The sequence below is a fragment of the Nothoprocta perdicaria genome, unplaced genomic scaffold (assembly GCF_003342845.1).
Source record: "Nothoprocta perdicaria isolate Ctin4 unplaced genomic scaffold, notPer1 scaffold_72, whole genome shotgun sequence".
Lineage (NCBI taxonomy): Eukaryota > Metazoa > Chordata > Aves > Tinamiformes > Tinamidae > Nothoprocta > Nothoprocta perdicaria.
The window spans coordinates 10,548-24,703 of record NW_020455999.1 but is presented as its reverse complement, the minus strand read 5'-3'; the positions used below and the strand labels follow the sequence as shown (position 1 = coordinate 24,703).

Here is a 14,156-nt window from a genome sequence, read left to right as displayed (position 1 = left end):
AAAAGAAAAAATCAGCTATAAGACCAATTTTCCTCTCATTACTCAAACCTAAATTTAAGGTGTTTTTCTCTGGGCTATTCTTACAGATTTGGGTGAAAGATGCTACAAATTTGGGTGAAACATTAAGAGTTTACAGTGCAAATAGTAACGCACTTGGATTTCTTAGTGTTTTGAGCCTTTTCGAAACGGATCAGTAAAGCCTCCCATGCTTGATTAAAGAAAAAAATCTCGCATGAAGCCAAGGTTTGGGAGCAGCTCAGAAACGGGTCGGCATCTCTGTGYGAGCAGCGAACGAGCTCCATACGGAGCCTCCACAAACCCCAATCTTGATACCAAGACCCATTGCCGATTCTTAAACCTGAAGAACAAGCGGGTCTGCTCGTAAAGGCAAAATTTCACATTTTGAAGCTGCTTGGGGATTAAATGCAAACGCAGCTGCAGCAAAGGAGCTCATCTCAGCACTTTTGCCATTTGCCATTAATGGCAATCGCCTGAGCTCCTAGATAGGCTCGTAATTACACACTGAGACCCAGCAGCAGCGTGAGAACAAAGTAGCTTTCTTTTAGCACACCAAGTCCAGCAACCACCACAGCTTCTAAAAGACGGCTGGAAACGAGCAGGCCGGCCAGGAAATTAAACACATTTTTGCTGCTGAGAGGAAAAGGATCTGCCATTAGTTACATTTATCAGAAGGAAATGAAATTAGCGTCTCGCACACAGCGGCCGCAGAGAAGCGCCAGCAGCATAGTTTGTCCTCTGCCATGACCCCCAGGGCCACGGGGGTTTTGCGAGGCCGGGCTTTGGGCTCTAACCTCTGCGATGGTCAGCGGCTGCTTCGGCTTGCGCAACGGCATCGCTCGCGCAGCCGCGACCCCCAGGGAACCGCGGCGCCGGCCCSAACGCGCTGCAGCTTTGCACTGAGCGCTGCTCCGCCAGAAAGGAAGGCTTCTTCTGCGCCTGGCTGTGCAAACCTGGCGCAGGAGACGTCGGCACAGCTGCATGGAGAGTCCCAAGCTCCTCGGGGAGCAAGCCGAAAGCAGCCCCACGGGGACACCCGCTCCAGCTGCGCGAATGAGCAGCCAGGCCCTATGGCAGGGACATGCAGCGGGCGCTGGCACCCAAAACCCAGGGTGTAGGAGCTGGGGACTGTCTGCATCTGTGCTTTAAAACACGCTTCACTAAGGTTCATTCCTTCATCGTGTTAGAAATGCCAAGGGAAAATCTATCCTGCTTGGGGTAAAGGGAAAAACAACCCCCAGACAATGAGCTGCACTTAGTGCTCCTTCTTTCYAACGGTGACTCATGGAGAATTCAAACCTCCACCGCGTCCTGGATTTACAGGTGACATTTTAACAGCGCTCAGGCTTGCAGGGACTCCACAAGATGAGCCGTGACACCCCTTTACTCATTAATTAAGCGCCGCTGTTCTCAAAGGCAGCTTCATTAATTGAGCGGGAGGACCTCGGYTCTGGTTCCCAAGTCTCCTGGAGAGGTGGAGCAAGCGCCTGCACATTGGCTTTGAGGGAGACYGGGGGGAGAAAGGCGGGGAAGTATCAAACCCCAGTGCGCAGACACAGTAAGATGACGAAACCCAAGGAATTAGAAGGATTAACCGTGCTAAGCTGTTGCTCCTCAGGAGCACGAAGCTTAGACATGGAGCTTTGAAGCACTGGGAGGGACAAAACAGTTTTCTGCTGGAGGCCAGGTGTTCTCGCACACAGGAGGTACCTGTCCTTTCATTTAGACTAAAATCACCAAAACTTGGCGAACTGAGACCATCCTGTTATTCTGCCTCGATGCTACTAAGCGCTGAAGAGACGAGTGGTTACGGGGCATGGAATCACACAGGACACTGACTGGCAAGGAAGGAGCAAGAGGGAATTAGTGATGCCAGGGGCCATTAGAACAGGCAAAAATAAATAATTAAAAGGAGAAAAATAGGTTAAGGCAGATGAACGAGCAAGAGAAAGCAAACTCTAAGCGTACACAGAGCAATAACAGCCAGCGAGCGCCTTCCTCTCMACAGTGAGGGCTGCGGCGAAGCGTTGAGGCCACAGAACCGAGCTGCGGATTAGTTACACAACATTACTAATCTTAACAAAGGTCTACTAGAAAATGCCACCAGAATATCTTACAGACCAGCTTCAGCAGGTAACCTTTTGTAGAGCTCCTTCACCTCTTCGTGCTTGATTTTGCCCCGGGCCACGCTCTGCTTGCGCATCTCCGCCATTTCGTTACACCACTCCTCAAACTTGCAGTTGTCGCGTTCAACCAGCTCCTGCAGGAAAGCTGCGGGGAAGGAAAGGCAGAGGTGTCGCTCTGAGGAAAACTCCCCTCCGTGGGCAGCTATCTGGGGGTAACGAGCAAGCCTAAATGTGCTATGGGTGTAAGTTGCACCACAGGCGGTTCCGTCTCCATGTGAGGAGGAACTTCTTCACTGTGAGGGTGACAGAGCCCTGGAGCAGGCTGCCCAGGGAGGYTGTGGAGTCTCCTTCTCTGGARGTCTTCARAACCCRCCTGGATGCCACCCTGTGCCCCCTGCTCTGGGTGTCCCTGCTGGAGCAGGGGGGTTGGACTGGATGATCTCTAGAGGTCCCTCCCAACCTCAACTATTCTGTGATTCTGTCAACATTTCCCCTCACAGTTATGGCTGTGGATGGCCTGGATGCTGCTTCTCTTATTTGTGGTGGTGCTTGTGCCAACACGGGCAACTAAATGCAATGGAGAGGCTGCCAGTCGGGGTGCAGCCTCCTCCCCCTCGTCACTCCAGCCATTTCTCTGCCTCCTGCCAGCAGCTCCTCGGCACCGATGCCAAAATATCCCTCACGCTGAGGACGGAAACGGCCTCTGGATGCGGCCACTCTGGCCACAAAGAGCATCCCCAGGGGCGCGTGGCGTGTGCTGTCCCAGAGGTGAGGGCAAAACAGCCTCGTGAGACCAGAGATAAGGCAGGGCAGAGCCTCAAGGCGACGGGAAGGTGAGTGGGACAGCAATTTTTGCTGTCACCAGCGGAAATAAACTTTAGCAGGGGAAATAAAGAAAAAAAAAAAAAGATACAGTACTTCCCTCGCAGGGACAGTATAACGGAGCGGGAGCCTGCTGCTTATCTGGAGCTTTTCCCGATGCAACAACAKTTTGAAGAGCTAAAATATTTCAGAAAGGTTAACTCCTAGGCAGCCACAGAGCACAGCGACTCTCTTGGGAGAACGCACTAAAACCTGAGATCAGCCCGCCCCGTTCACCCTCATGTCGAGGGCTGGGGACCCAGAGCTCGCCCTGTCCCGGGGAGCCGGCCCCTTCCCAGCGCCCGCCCTTCGCCCCGAGTCCCTGGCCCRCAGCCATGTGAAACAAAGGCGACGGAAGGCAGGGCTGCTCAGGAATTCGGAGCTGGGCGGAGAGCTCGGCCGAGTATTGTTTGGGGCACAGGGGTAGGAGGCGGGCAAGGGGAGAGCGCCAGGGAAATACAGCCCCGAGGCTGGAATCGGTGCCGTTCCCAGGGCTGCTCGCTCCAGAGCGGGCTCAGGAGGCAGGGGGGGCTGCAGAAGGTTTGGCGCTGGGATTAGGAGGGAGCTCTGCAATTACCACTGCCGTTATCCTCCTCTTCCCGATAACCTAAACCCAGTGCTGACAAAAGGCTTCCCGCAAAAGGGAAAGCAAAACCTCCGTGGCTCTTACTCTCCAAGGAAGGGCGGAGGGTGGAACACACCTCCATCCCTACTAGCTAAGGCCTAATTAATGTTTCTAATCAAGTAGCATGCAAACGCTAAGCATCGTTAAATCCACAGGCCAAACCTACAGGGATTTCAACCACCCCCAGTCAGTCGAAGGCAAGAAACGAATGCGCAAGCACAATGCTCTTGTAAGGGCTTGCATCCTCCTCTTGCTCTGCCATTTATTCTCAGGATGGCAAAGATTAAGTACTTGTAAAAGAAACATGACATCTGTCAGGATTATTCACATGCTGTACAGTACATGCACTGCTCATGACATTTAACCACGCTCTTCTCCTTCGCCTTCAGGTACCGGAGGGGGAACCTGGCTGTGAATTCTGTTATTTCAGCCGCGCTCAATGCCGGCAGCGGGATATTCTGCAGACGTTGCTGCCTGCGGGATAATCTCCTCCTAACCCCTTCCCACCTCATCTCTTTGGTAAGATGGCAAGGGGCACAGGGTTGGTATTAGCCAGGTTAATGTTATTTAAGTGCTGGGAAAGCCCAGGGGGCTACAGTGCAGAGGACCCAGTGTCCGACACCGTGTCACTCTGCAGCAGCTCCAGGGACTCCGGTCGTTTGCAGCCGGTTCTCGGCTGGCCAGTGCATCCCAGGAACACGTGGAGAGGCCAAGAGCCCAGGCTTCCTTACCTGGCACTTCGACCGCGGGCGCCTTCTCGCGGGTTTGCAGCCTGTACACCAGCATGTAGGCGTTGCGCGAGCAGTGCGTCCCCTTCCCGCACTTGGGTTTGCGAGTCTGCGATTTGGAAGGCTCCGCTGCGGTACGGAAGGCAAAGAGGAATAAACACACAAGTCTACTGAGTGGCTCGCCTTGGACGGGCCAAGCTTGCCATCTAGCTTCCCTCTCGCTGCTGTGCCTCGCTCTGCACAGCCCCGCGCTGTGGGAGCTCGGCCCCGGGCAAACGCCAGCCACGCAGGACCCAAATCCCACCAGTGTTTGCTGGGGCAATTCAGGGGCACCACGYTGGGATCCTGCTCTGAACTGCCCTCCGAGAGCGCCTTTCTACTYCAAGCCTAGGCAAAAGTAGCCTTTGCAAAGACATCCTTTCTTCCCTCTGCCTCCTGGCCTCATTAGTGTTGGTGTCTTGACACTAAAGAACAGAGTCAAGTCCTCAGGAAGGGGAAAACTGCATTTACACATGACTGCCTAAGTGAAAAATATGCACCAGTCTATCAGGCAATAAAACCTTTGGGAACTGAAAGCCATGGGAATGGCCACTCCAGAGCATCCGATCCCAACGTGGGCTTCCACCAGCATGAAGAATGTGGCCATATAATACATACATTGTGGGAAAGGGCTGCCGTTTCCAGACAGACTGCCAGGCAAAGAAAGAAACCTGACCAGAATGCTTATCTACAGCTGCAGCTTCAAAAACCAAACAATCCTTTATTTTCTTCTTTTTAAAAGGGACGAGCCTCTGTTGCTCAAATACTTAATAAACAAGAGATGGAAGAAAAAAAGTGGGTTTTTTTGGTATTTAAATTCCAGAAAATAACACTCATGTACATCCCCCACCACACAGTACATGAGATTTCCTGGATAGATTTTTATTTTCAGTTTCTCCAGGTATTTAAAAATTGTTCCCATCTGCATGCCCAGACTTCAGGACTTTSCCCACAGCAGCCGCCTGCTTCATGCTACCGAGTTTCTCACATTGCTGCCTGCATTTGCAACGAAACTCTCTCAAACTCCAGGTTTGCTCAGAAGAGGCAAATAAYTTTACAACTTCAGTATTTTGCTTAGCACTTTATATATTAAGGCTTCCAACCTACAGGCACTTTACTTAACACTCTTAAAACAGTTTTGTATTTCAGGGAGAATACTCGTGCTAAAGCACAAGCCTGCACCAGATTAAGGGCACTGTATTTTATTTGCCCCTTAATTTGTACCCTGGCTAACTCCAGAAACTAAAAAGAAAGGCTGAGAAGCCTTTATTTCCTTTCAGGCCCATTCAGACTATTTTTCCGTCTTACACCACTAGATGTCTGGCCAGCTTCACAATTTAGCTGCAAGTTAGTAGTGGTCATGCATTAGCAGGACAATGYTGTTGCTCTGGTGGGAGCCTACGTTTATGCAGGTTGTGACAAAATGTACAAGTTTATGAGTAAATTAGCTGAAAATTAACTAGCATCACGCAGATACGTGCAGGGAAGCAAGCAGGAGAGGCAGCTAGCACCCATGTTCACTTAGGGGCACGCTCAGGCTGGCCAGATTTCAAAATAAACTCAGGGAACTGATATATCTGCCTTTGCTCTAAGCTGCATTACTTACAGATGCTAGAAAGTCAACATTTGGGGAAAGCCAACTATTGTTGTTGGAGACAGAGCAAAGCATGTGTGTCCTGGTGGAGTAAAGTTTCTGGGAAGGGCTTAATTTTATTTTAAGCAAAGTTTCTGGCATTAGGTTCCCCGTTTCCTGATACTGCGAAGCATTCTGTACAGACAGGCAAACTGCAAATCCAGACATTTAAGTTGTCAGTTTAAAAGCAGACAGCTCCTGTATATTGACTGCAGCCCGAGAAACCAGCAACACTTGCTGCAGCCTCAGCTCTCCAGCAAGTACAGGGAAATCAAGACCCAAGCTGCTCAGGTAAGAGACAGGCAGGGTTATCTGGAGCAGCAGGATGGGGCACAAGGCAAATCAGCAGAAAAGTAAAAGCAAAAACACAATGTAAAAAGGCAGTTTTGACCTCCAATATATGCTTTCGATCAGGGTTTTTAATCAAGATGTTTCTACTGCCTCCTAAAAAGTTWAAGGGGAGACATTTCAGTGGAAATAAAAACATACCACTTCAAGGAAACTGAAAGCAACTTCGTTATCTATTCCTAAGGCCTCATTTTGCATACTGGCCAAGGAAGCAGCAACTTGCCTGCATTACTCTGATAGGCAACTGCTGCCTGGGTTATCAGCGTGTTATCTGCCAGGAGGCAAAGCAAAAGGAAAACTAGAAGAGGAAATGATCATGAGGATCATAAACACTCAAATAGAGCTGGAGTGAAGAAAACCTGGCTGCAATTACAGAACTGCAGAGTTTCATGTGTTGCTTTAGGAGGTGAAATCACATGTAGGAGCAGTTTGTTTTTAAGCGCATCCGGTCCTCCATGTACTCAGCCTCCGTGTTTTTTGGTGAAAAAGAGTTATTTTAAAAGGGCACTCACAACTTAAAGGTTTTACCTAGATCTTCCTCAATCCCCAATTGCAATTTCTTCCCCTCCATCTTTTCTATGTCTTCATCGTTAAACTTGTACCACTCGCCCGTCTGCGGATCCTTCACGTGGGCGATGTAGTGCCCGGAGTACGCGCTCACACCTCTGTGTATGAGGACTGCACTAAGTTCATACACGTAGACACCATCTGAAAGGAAATCAGCAATTATTTAGCCCCCTGGGCAAAGCAGAACACATCTTTCCTACTGCTTGATGCTTTCGCAAGGCAGCAAGCGACGACCGCCTGGGAACTCATCTCTCCAAAACCTTTGCACAGCTTTGTTCACAGCTCCTACCTTCCACAACACGTTAAGTGTCGCAGTACTTGCCATTTTGAGGGGTGAAATGCAGCATCAAACCACTCTTGAGATTCTTCTCAATCAAAAAGGGGATTCAGACAAGACCCCATCATAAGCCAGGCAGGCACCACAAGYGAGCACATAGTGCACAACTCACTTTTTTGTTCCATGAAAGGTTCCATGTCCAGCAGCTCCGAGAAGCCAATGTAGGTGTTCAACTTCTTCTTATGGCCAGTTTGCCTGAGTGAGAACAAGTGATCAAACTTCAGCAAGCTACAGGCACCAGGRGACAATAATAATGGTTCACATCTCAAAACACCTTCCCCGAAACCCACYGAGCAATGCAAGAAAAGCCAAGCAAGCATGCTGCAATTCTCAAGATCTAAAGTCAATAGGGAAAGCGTAAAGCAGAGGTCTTCCCATGGAGTTTCCAAGCAATCCAACATGCTCCTGCTTCCACAGAGAGTATGTGTGGCCATGGAAAAGCTCACCTGTCAAACACAAAGCGCATCAGCTGCAGGTTGAGCGTACACGGAAGACTGAGCAGCCTGATCTTCCTCGTGGCGTTCTGCTTGCTTTGACAGGTCTCGCAAAAGTAACGGTTGTCCCCCTCTAATTTTTCTTCCTGACCAGGAGACAAAAAGAAAGGTCTTGAGAACAAATTCCCACTCAACAGTCAACCATTTGCTAGGTGGAGATTTAACAGCACTGAATATATTTTAACTGTTTAAGCCTCTACTGAGCTGCTTTCCAAAATATTCTTCAAGCTAAAACTGTGCAACTTTGAGTTAATAAATACCCTTTACAGCGTAAGACAGGCTCCTCTCAGTTTAAGGGAAAAAACCTCAGCCTTTTAGACCAAAGTAAGCCCTATCACCAGTGCTCAGGCAGCTTACAGAGCCATCGGGTTTGTTCTCCACCTGGCTGCAGTTTATAAAGTTGGCTTCTATCACAAAGGCTATATAAAAATCTCCCTTTAATGAGATCTCAGGGAGCAAATTAATGTAAAGCCCACRTTTTAGCCTGGAAACTCCAATTCCCCTAAGCTCAGCCAAGCAAACATCACTGGGCTATGTCTTARTAGAGCTGATACCATAAACAGGCAAGAGGAGAGCTCCAGCGACCCTAACAAAGCTCACCAGCTGCTTCATTTAAAGGAAGCCSAGACAAACTCGCAGTTTGCTGCAGCAGGGCAGAAGCCCTGGCGCCTGTGCAGGCGGCTGCTCCTCAGTGCACGTGTTTCTTTCTCAGCAGACCTTCGGTGAGCAGAGCAAACCATGTGCTGAGCAAAGACCCTGCCAACTAGCCAGGCTGCACCTCAGCTACAGAGCTACACGGCAGGTCAGTTCTGCCATAAATAAATCTATTTGAATCCATACCTGGAACTTTTTACACACCAGCCATTTAAGCGGTAGGCAATCTTTCAAGTTGAATTAAGAGCTATTCCACAAGTCATTCTGGAATCTTGCTAGTATTCCTTTTAAGAACACATTTTAAAGAAGGGAAAATCTCCTGCTGCTCTGTAGTCAAGCACAAATACAGAAAACAGGGAAAAAMCACCCTCCTTCCAGTGCTCTCTCTGACAAAACATGCAGGGAGTTTTCGTATGCATTTCCATCATATCAGCTTTGCTGGGAAAACACAGTTATTAAACACATGACTCCCAAAGTGTTTTTTAAAAGGTGTAACACGCCCACACATTACACACTGGGTAGAGTCACCCCTTGCTTGTTCCCTTTGCAAGTACATGACTCTCTCCCTGTTTGCTGGGTCCACAGCAAAACATTTTTGGCTTCACCCCACTGAGAAAATGTGATCTCAGCTGCCCAGCTTGCTATATCAACCTCCAAAGCTGTTACTAGAAGAAAGCATTTGAAAGCACCTTGCTAGCATTATTAAGAATAGCAAAACTTAAAAAAAAAAAGAACTTTTACCTTAAGAAATTCCGTAATGCAGTCTGTCAGCTGCTTGTGTCCTTGGATATTTAACTCCAGCTCATAAAATTTGGACACGAGTTTGGATTCCCTGCCACACTGGTTGCAGCTGGAAGGAAAGAAAAAAAAATGCACGAGATCAGTTCAGTAGTTAATGTTTCCCAACTCCCCACTTGCCAATAAATTAACACTTGAGCTATAAAACCAGGAGGAAAAGGCTTAAGTCAGACCTAATATGCCTCTGTGCCACAATCACTCCACAGCATGGTGTAAATAGGATAACAACACTGACCAGGATAAATASAAGTGCCTGTTTGCCACTCACATATAACATTTTATAACTTTTCCTGGAGAAATTCAAAGCTCTGAGCCCAGGGTGAAATGGGTACCACGACATCCAAGTATTGTAACTTCTGCCTCTAGGACTTTATATTCCATTAATTCACTGAGATTTTTATCTGTAAATTTTTATTAATAGACTAAAAGCATCTGGCAAACTGCAGCAAAATACGCAGAGAATTGGATTTTTATGAAAAGCCAAAAGCTAAACAAAGCACCAGGAAGCCTCCCCATTTGTCACACAACATTTCAGAAATTTACCTGCCTTCTACAGCTGTTACAAGGAATCCTCTCTGCTCAAATTCTTCCCAGATGTTTAAATATTTACACAAAGGTTCTTCCCAAAGACCAAATACTTACACTGTGACATATGCATATTCTCCACAGAACTGCTTTTGCACTATGTTTCGAACATCTGGATTTTTTTGTTTGGATAAAGTATCTTCTAGCAGGGACATGAACAACTTTGAAAACTCTTGGGCATCCTAGAACAGAAAGGCAAGTTTGTTAACAAAACACTGCAGTGCAAGGCGCAATCACAGCCTCGGTGCTAATTTACTGCAAATTACCCGGAGTCCTACGCACAGGCCCCACAAAAACTTCTTCTTCGTGTGCTGAATAGAAAAAGGCTGGTTGGGAGAACTAAAGAAAAGAGGAATTTGCCTAAAAGGAGCACGAGGCCCCCAGCGTGAGACTGCAGCATGAGTTAAGCTGGCTCCTGGCCAATAGCTCAGGGTGGTTTGACTTCTGCCCTGCTATTTGCAGGATCCTGAGGAGGAGGGAAAACAAAACAAAACAAAAGTCCCCAGMAGCTTGTTAACCACATAAATCCCTTTGTGACTCCACCCTGCAGATCGGCACCTGCTTCTGCTGCCCAGGAACAGCAGCACCAAAAGTTTCTCTCCCTCATTTGACTATAGCACTGAGGACAACAGGTTCAGAACCTCCTTATCCAGCCCATAGAAATAATTCACGGAGTATTTATCCTCCTCCAGCACAGTATGGTTCAATAGGAGAGTCAAGTATCTCTGTCCCAACTCTTTATCCCTATTTGTCAAAGATTTGGTGTTGAACACAAGCTATTCCTGCTTGGAACCAGGTCTTAACCACGTCAGAGAAGGACAGCAGGTAAGCGGAGACGGGACGATGTTCAGCAAGCTCCACCAGCTCACACTGGAGCTAGTAATAGCTCCACCAACACGGACATAATCCTTGCTGCAAAGTTCACTCTCCCCCTCAGATTCCTCCAAAGAAACAGAGAAGCTGCCCCAGGCTTTAACACCTTTCTACTCCTGCACCACACTCATCTCATGGCCTCTGTTTCTCCTAGTACCCAGTTTTCTCTGCTGTCTTCCCCACTCTCATTTTCCTTTGGCTCTCTCCTTTTCACACAAACTCTCCCACTCATCCTACCCTTTGCACCCGCTGCCTCTCCAAACTCCAACCTTTCCACAAGCCTGCAGGTCTGCTCTCCACTTCTCACAGCTGCTCAACCCCCACAGAGCACGTTCCTCTCCTTTAACATCACCAGTCTTTAATGACCACCTCCSTCCCATGGAGGCGGGAGTGACACCTCTCACAGAGAGGCATCTTTTACCTGGGCCATGTTTGGCTTTTGTGACAGCCCTGCAGGCTCCATCTCTGCCCTTCTTGCCTCAAAACCCCCAGACCACCCTCAACCTCCCCAAATTAGGGGCCAAAAAGCATCTCCCCCCTTGCCCCCCGGCACTCCAGGAGCAGCCAACAAACCACCTTCATCAGGGCAGCCCTTGGAGCCGAAGTTAATCACTCGCTAACGCCTCATCCCATTGCAGCTGCGCTCGTGCAGGACAGGAAGGGCCTGGAGCGCTGCTGGTCCCTTTGTATTCGCACAAATGAGGCTGAGCAAGAGATGGTCACTTGGAGACGGCGGGATAAGAGAAAAGAGCAGCTTCACGCTTCTTTAAGGGAGGTAACGACTCGTCCCTAGGCAAAGGCAGCTAGAAAAGAGGGCGCATCCTGAGGGACACGTCTGGAGCCAGCTCAAACGTACCTGCTGCTGACCCGTATCCAGGCCCAGTGCCTTCACGAACCCGGAGGGATCGATGTATCTCCTTTTGCTGTTCTGCAGCAAGGCAAATAAGTACTGCAGGTGCTCACAGATGCTCTGAGGCTCGTAGTCTAGCACAAAATGAGTTTTGCACAAGTTAGTAGTGAGCTTTGTTGTCTCCTTTCAAGGTAGAACCATTCACGTAATTCACTTTTTGTTGTTTATACGTGTAAGCTTAATGACTAGAAACATTTTTTTTTTTAAATAGGTATTTTTAACTACCACGACACCTGAAACAGTTCCGGTTGTGCCAGCTAGATCACGGCTCAGGCCAAACACCCCACACGGTCTGGTGTGAGCTGCTACAGAACAGTTTAAGCGCTGACTAGCACGCGACAACAGCTTCACGTTTAAACCAAACAGCTGCACAACGTTCACAAAATACAGCAAAAATAGGATTASGAAGAAAACAGGCAGCTGCACTAACTCAAGATTAACACAGTATACAGTGAAAAAGAAAATATCTCACCAAGCCCAGCAGGTCTGCTGYGCTGGCACCTAGAGTCTCCTGCCCACTGAGTACCTAAATACTTGTCCTCCCATGGGACAAACTGCAGCTCCATAGTGACAAAAGCCACGCTTTCCTTGTCCCACTATTATCATTAAACATCTTGGCAAAGAAAGGAAGCCCTAAACCAAGTTTCCAATCAGATCAACTCACGGCGATTTAAAAATAACTCTCGTAAAGAGCAGTTTAGGTGGCTTGCTCCTAAAAAAGCTAGGTCAAGCACTTAAAGGGAGCAGCGCGCTCCGCAGATGGGGCAGCTGGGCACTATCCCGCCACGTGGGTGTCCCAATGAGCCAAAGGGCTCCCATGTTTCCAKATGGGAAAGCCATGGGCAGCTGCTGTGACCTTCGCTGACCTCTGTCTTTGGGGATGCCCCCGCCGGCCGCGTCCTCGCTGCTGGGGCACAAGTAGAGAGCTTGCCGGAGCTCCAGGTTGAGAAACCACATCTGCAAGAAGGTGTTCACGTAGCACGTGGCTCCGAGGTTCGTCAGGCCCACGAACGCGTTCTAGCATAAAGAAAGAGAGAGAGCAACACACGTAACTCGCAACTCCGGAGCAACAAGTAGAGAAACCCAACAGTCAGGTCACCTTTCCGCTCTGTTACCTCTCCCTGAGCTGCCGCTGGGTGTTAATGTTGAGGGGGGGTCCGTTTAGAGGGATTCTMCCCTGGTTGGGCTCTCTGGACACGGGCAGTGACCATGGCACCCTCACAACACCAGGCACCCGAGTGCCTTTTCTGGAAAAAAACCCAAACCTCCCGCTTCCCTGCTGAAGGGACAGGGTGCCAACTGGAAGCTGGAAGTTTTCTCCCAGGCCACTTGCAAGGGAAAGGCTCAGACGCCACCGGGACCGCGCCCAAAGCCGCAGCTCCCGACCCGTGGGGTGGAAGCGAGCAGATTTGGACTCCGGTTGGGTTTTCTACGGGAAGCTCCGGAAGCAGCGGGCTAGGGGTGGGAGGCAGGATAGAGGGGCCGGGCGCTACCTTCTTGCGGCGCTCGCAGTTGGGGTCGTCGATGTTGTGGAAGGTGTTCTCGTCGATCTCGCCCAGCCACGCGTGCTCCCCGATGCCCACCAGGCAGTTGGGGTTCCCCCGGCAGTTCCTCCTGCGGAACCGGCCCAACTGTCACCCACGCAGGGAGCAACGTCCCTTGYGGGAAGCAGGGTGGGAAGTGTGAAAAAAAGGGGCCCTAAGTGCAAGAGGGGGGGTCCCCACAAGCCCAWAAGCACCAAGGAGGGTAGTAGGAGATGAGGGGGTCACCACGAGCCCAAAGGACAGGGAGAGGCTGAGGATAAGGGAGTTATAGTGGAAAAAATGGAGGGATTAGGGGATACTGCTGCCTCTTGATGGACCCTGCCAGGGAGGGGGATGTGGGGTCCCGCCAACCCTGGGGGACAGGGGCTCACACACACCCCATAGGGGGGTAGCATAAAGGGGGTCCCAAAACAGTGGGGCACCCGGAGCACCCCCTAAGTCGCCCTCCCCCAACAGCCGGGACCTGGGGAGTTAGAGCGTTGGGGGAGGTCTCTCCCAGACCCCAAACGGGGGCCCGGGGGGTGCCCAACACCCTGCGGGGCCCCAAGAGGGCAGCCCGCAGCCGAGGGGAGGAACACGCGATCTCGGGTGCTCTATAGGGTGGGGAGCGGGGCTGGGGGGCAGAACATGGCCCGGGGGCGTGCGGGACAATATGGGGCCCGTGGGAGGATAGGGGACCCCGGGGGCGGCAAGCACGGGAGTCCTGGGGGGGATACGGAGCTGGGAGGGACACGGGGGCCGGGGGGCGGGCGGGGGCGCTCCCGCGGCGGTACCGGCACGCGCCGCGCTGGCAGGGCTCCAGGCGGACGCGGTAGGCCGCCTCGATGTGCTCCTGCGCCACCGCCTCGGGCGGCACCGTCTCGGTCCAGCGCCACGCCGCCTTCTCCAGCTGCAGCCGCGGCGCCATCGCCCCCGGCTCCGCCGTTTCCGCTTCCGCTCCCGGGCCCGGCTGCTCCGGCCTGCCCGCGGCCCGGCCCGGTCCGCCGAGCCCCTCCGGCCGACAAGGGGCACCGGCG

The 14,156-nt window shown here is 50.7% G+C and overlaps 1 protein-coding gene across 1 annotated transcript in view; it reads right to left on the bottom strand.

Moving 5' to 3' along the window:
• USP48 (ubiquitin specific peptidase 48) overlaps positions 1-14,047 on the bottom strand; it is a 29,044-nt gene extending 14,997 nt beyond the window's left edge. Inside the window, exons 1-11 of the mRNA XM_026051035.1 lie at positions 13,914-14,047; positions 13,090-13,210; positions 12,463-12,613; positions 11,543-11,670; positions 9,871-9,995; positions 9,172-9,280; positions 7,729-7,862; positions 7,395-7,477; positions 6,907-7,086; positions 4,362-4,487; positions 2,140-2,289 (exon numbers count right to left, since the gene is read on the bottom strand). Coding sequence (XP_025906820.1) covers positions 2,140-2,289; positions 4,362-4,487; positions 6,907-7,086; positions 7,395-7,477; positions 7,729-7,862; positions 9,172-9,280; positions 9,871-9,995; positions 11,543-11,670; positions 12,463-12,613; positions 13,090-13,210; positions 13,914-14,047 — 1,441 coding nt within the window. The remainder of the gene's footprint in view (positions 1-2,139; positions 2,290-4,361; positions 4,488-6,906; positions 7,087-7,394; positions 7,478-7,728; positions 7,863-9,171; positions 9,281-9,870; positions 9,996-11,542; positions 11,671-12,462; positions 12,614-13,089; positions 13,211-13,913) is intronic.
• Positions 14,048-14,156: the final 109 nt, after the last annotated feature.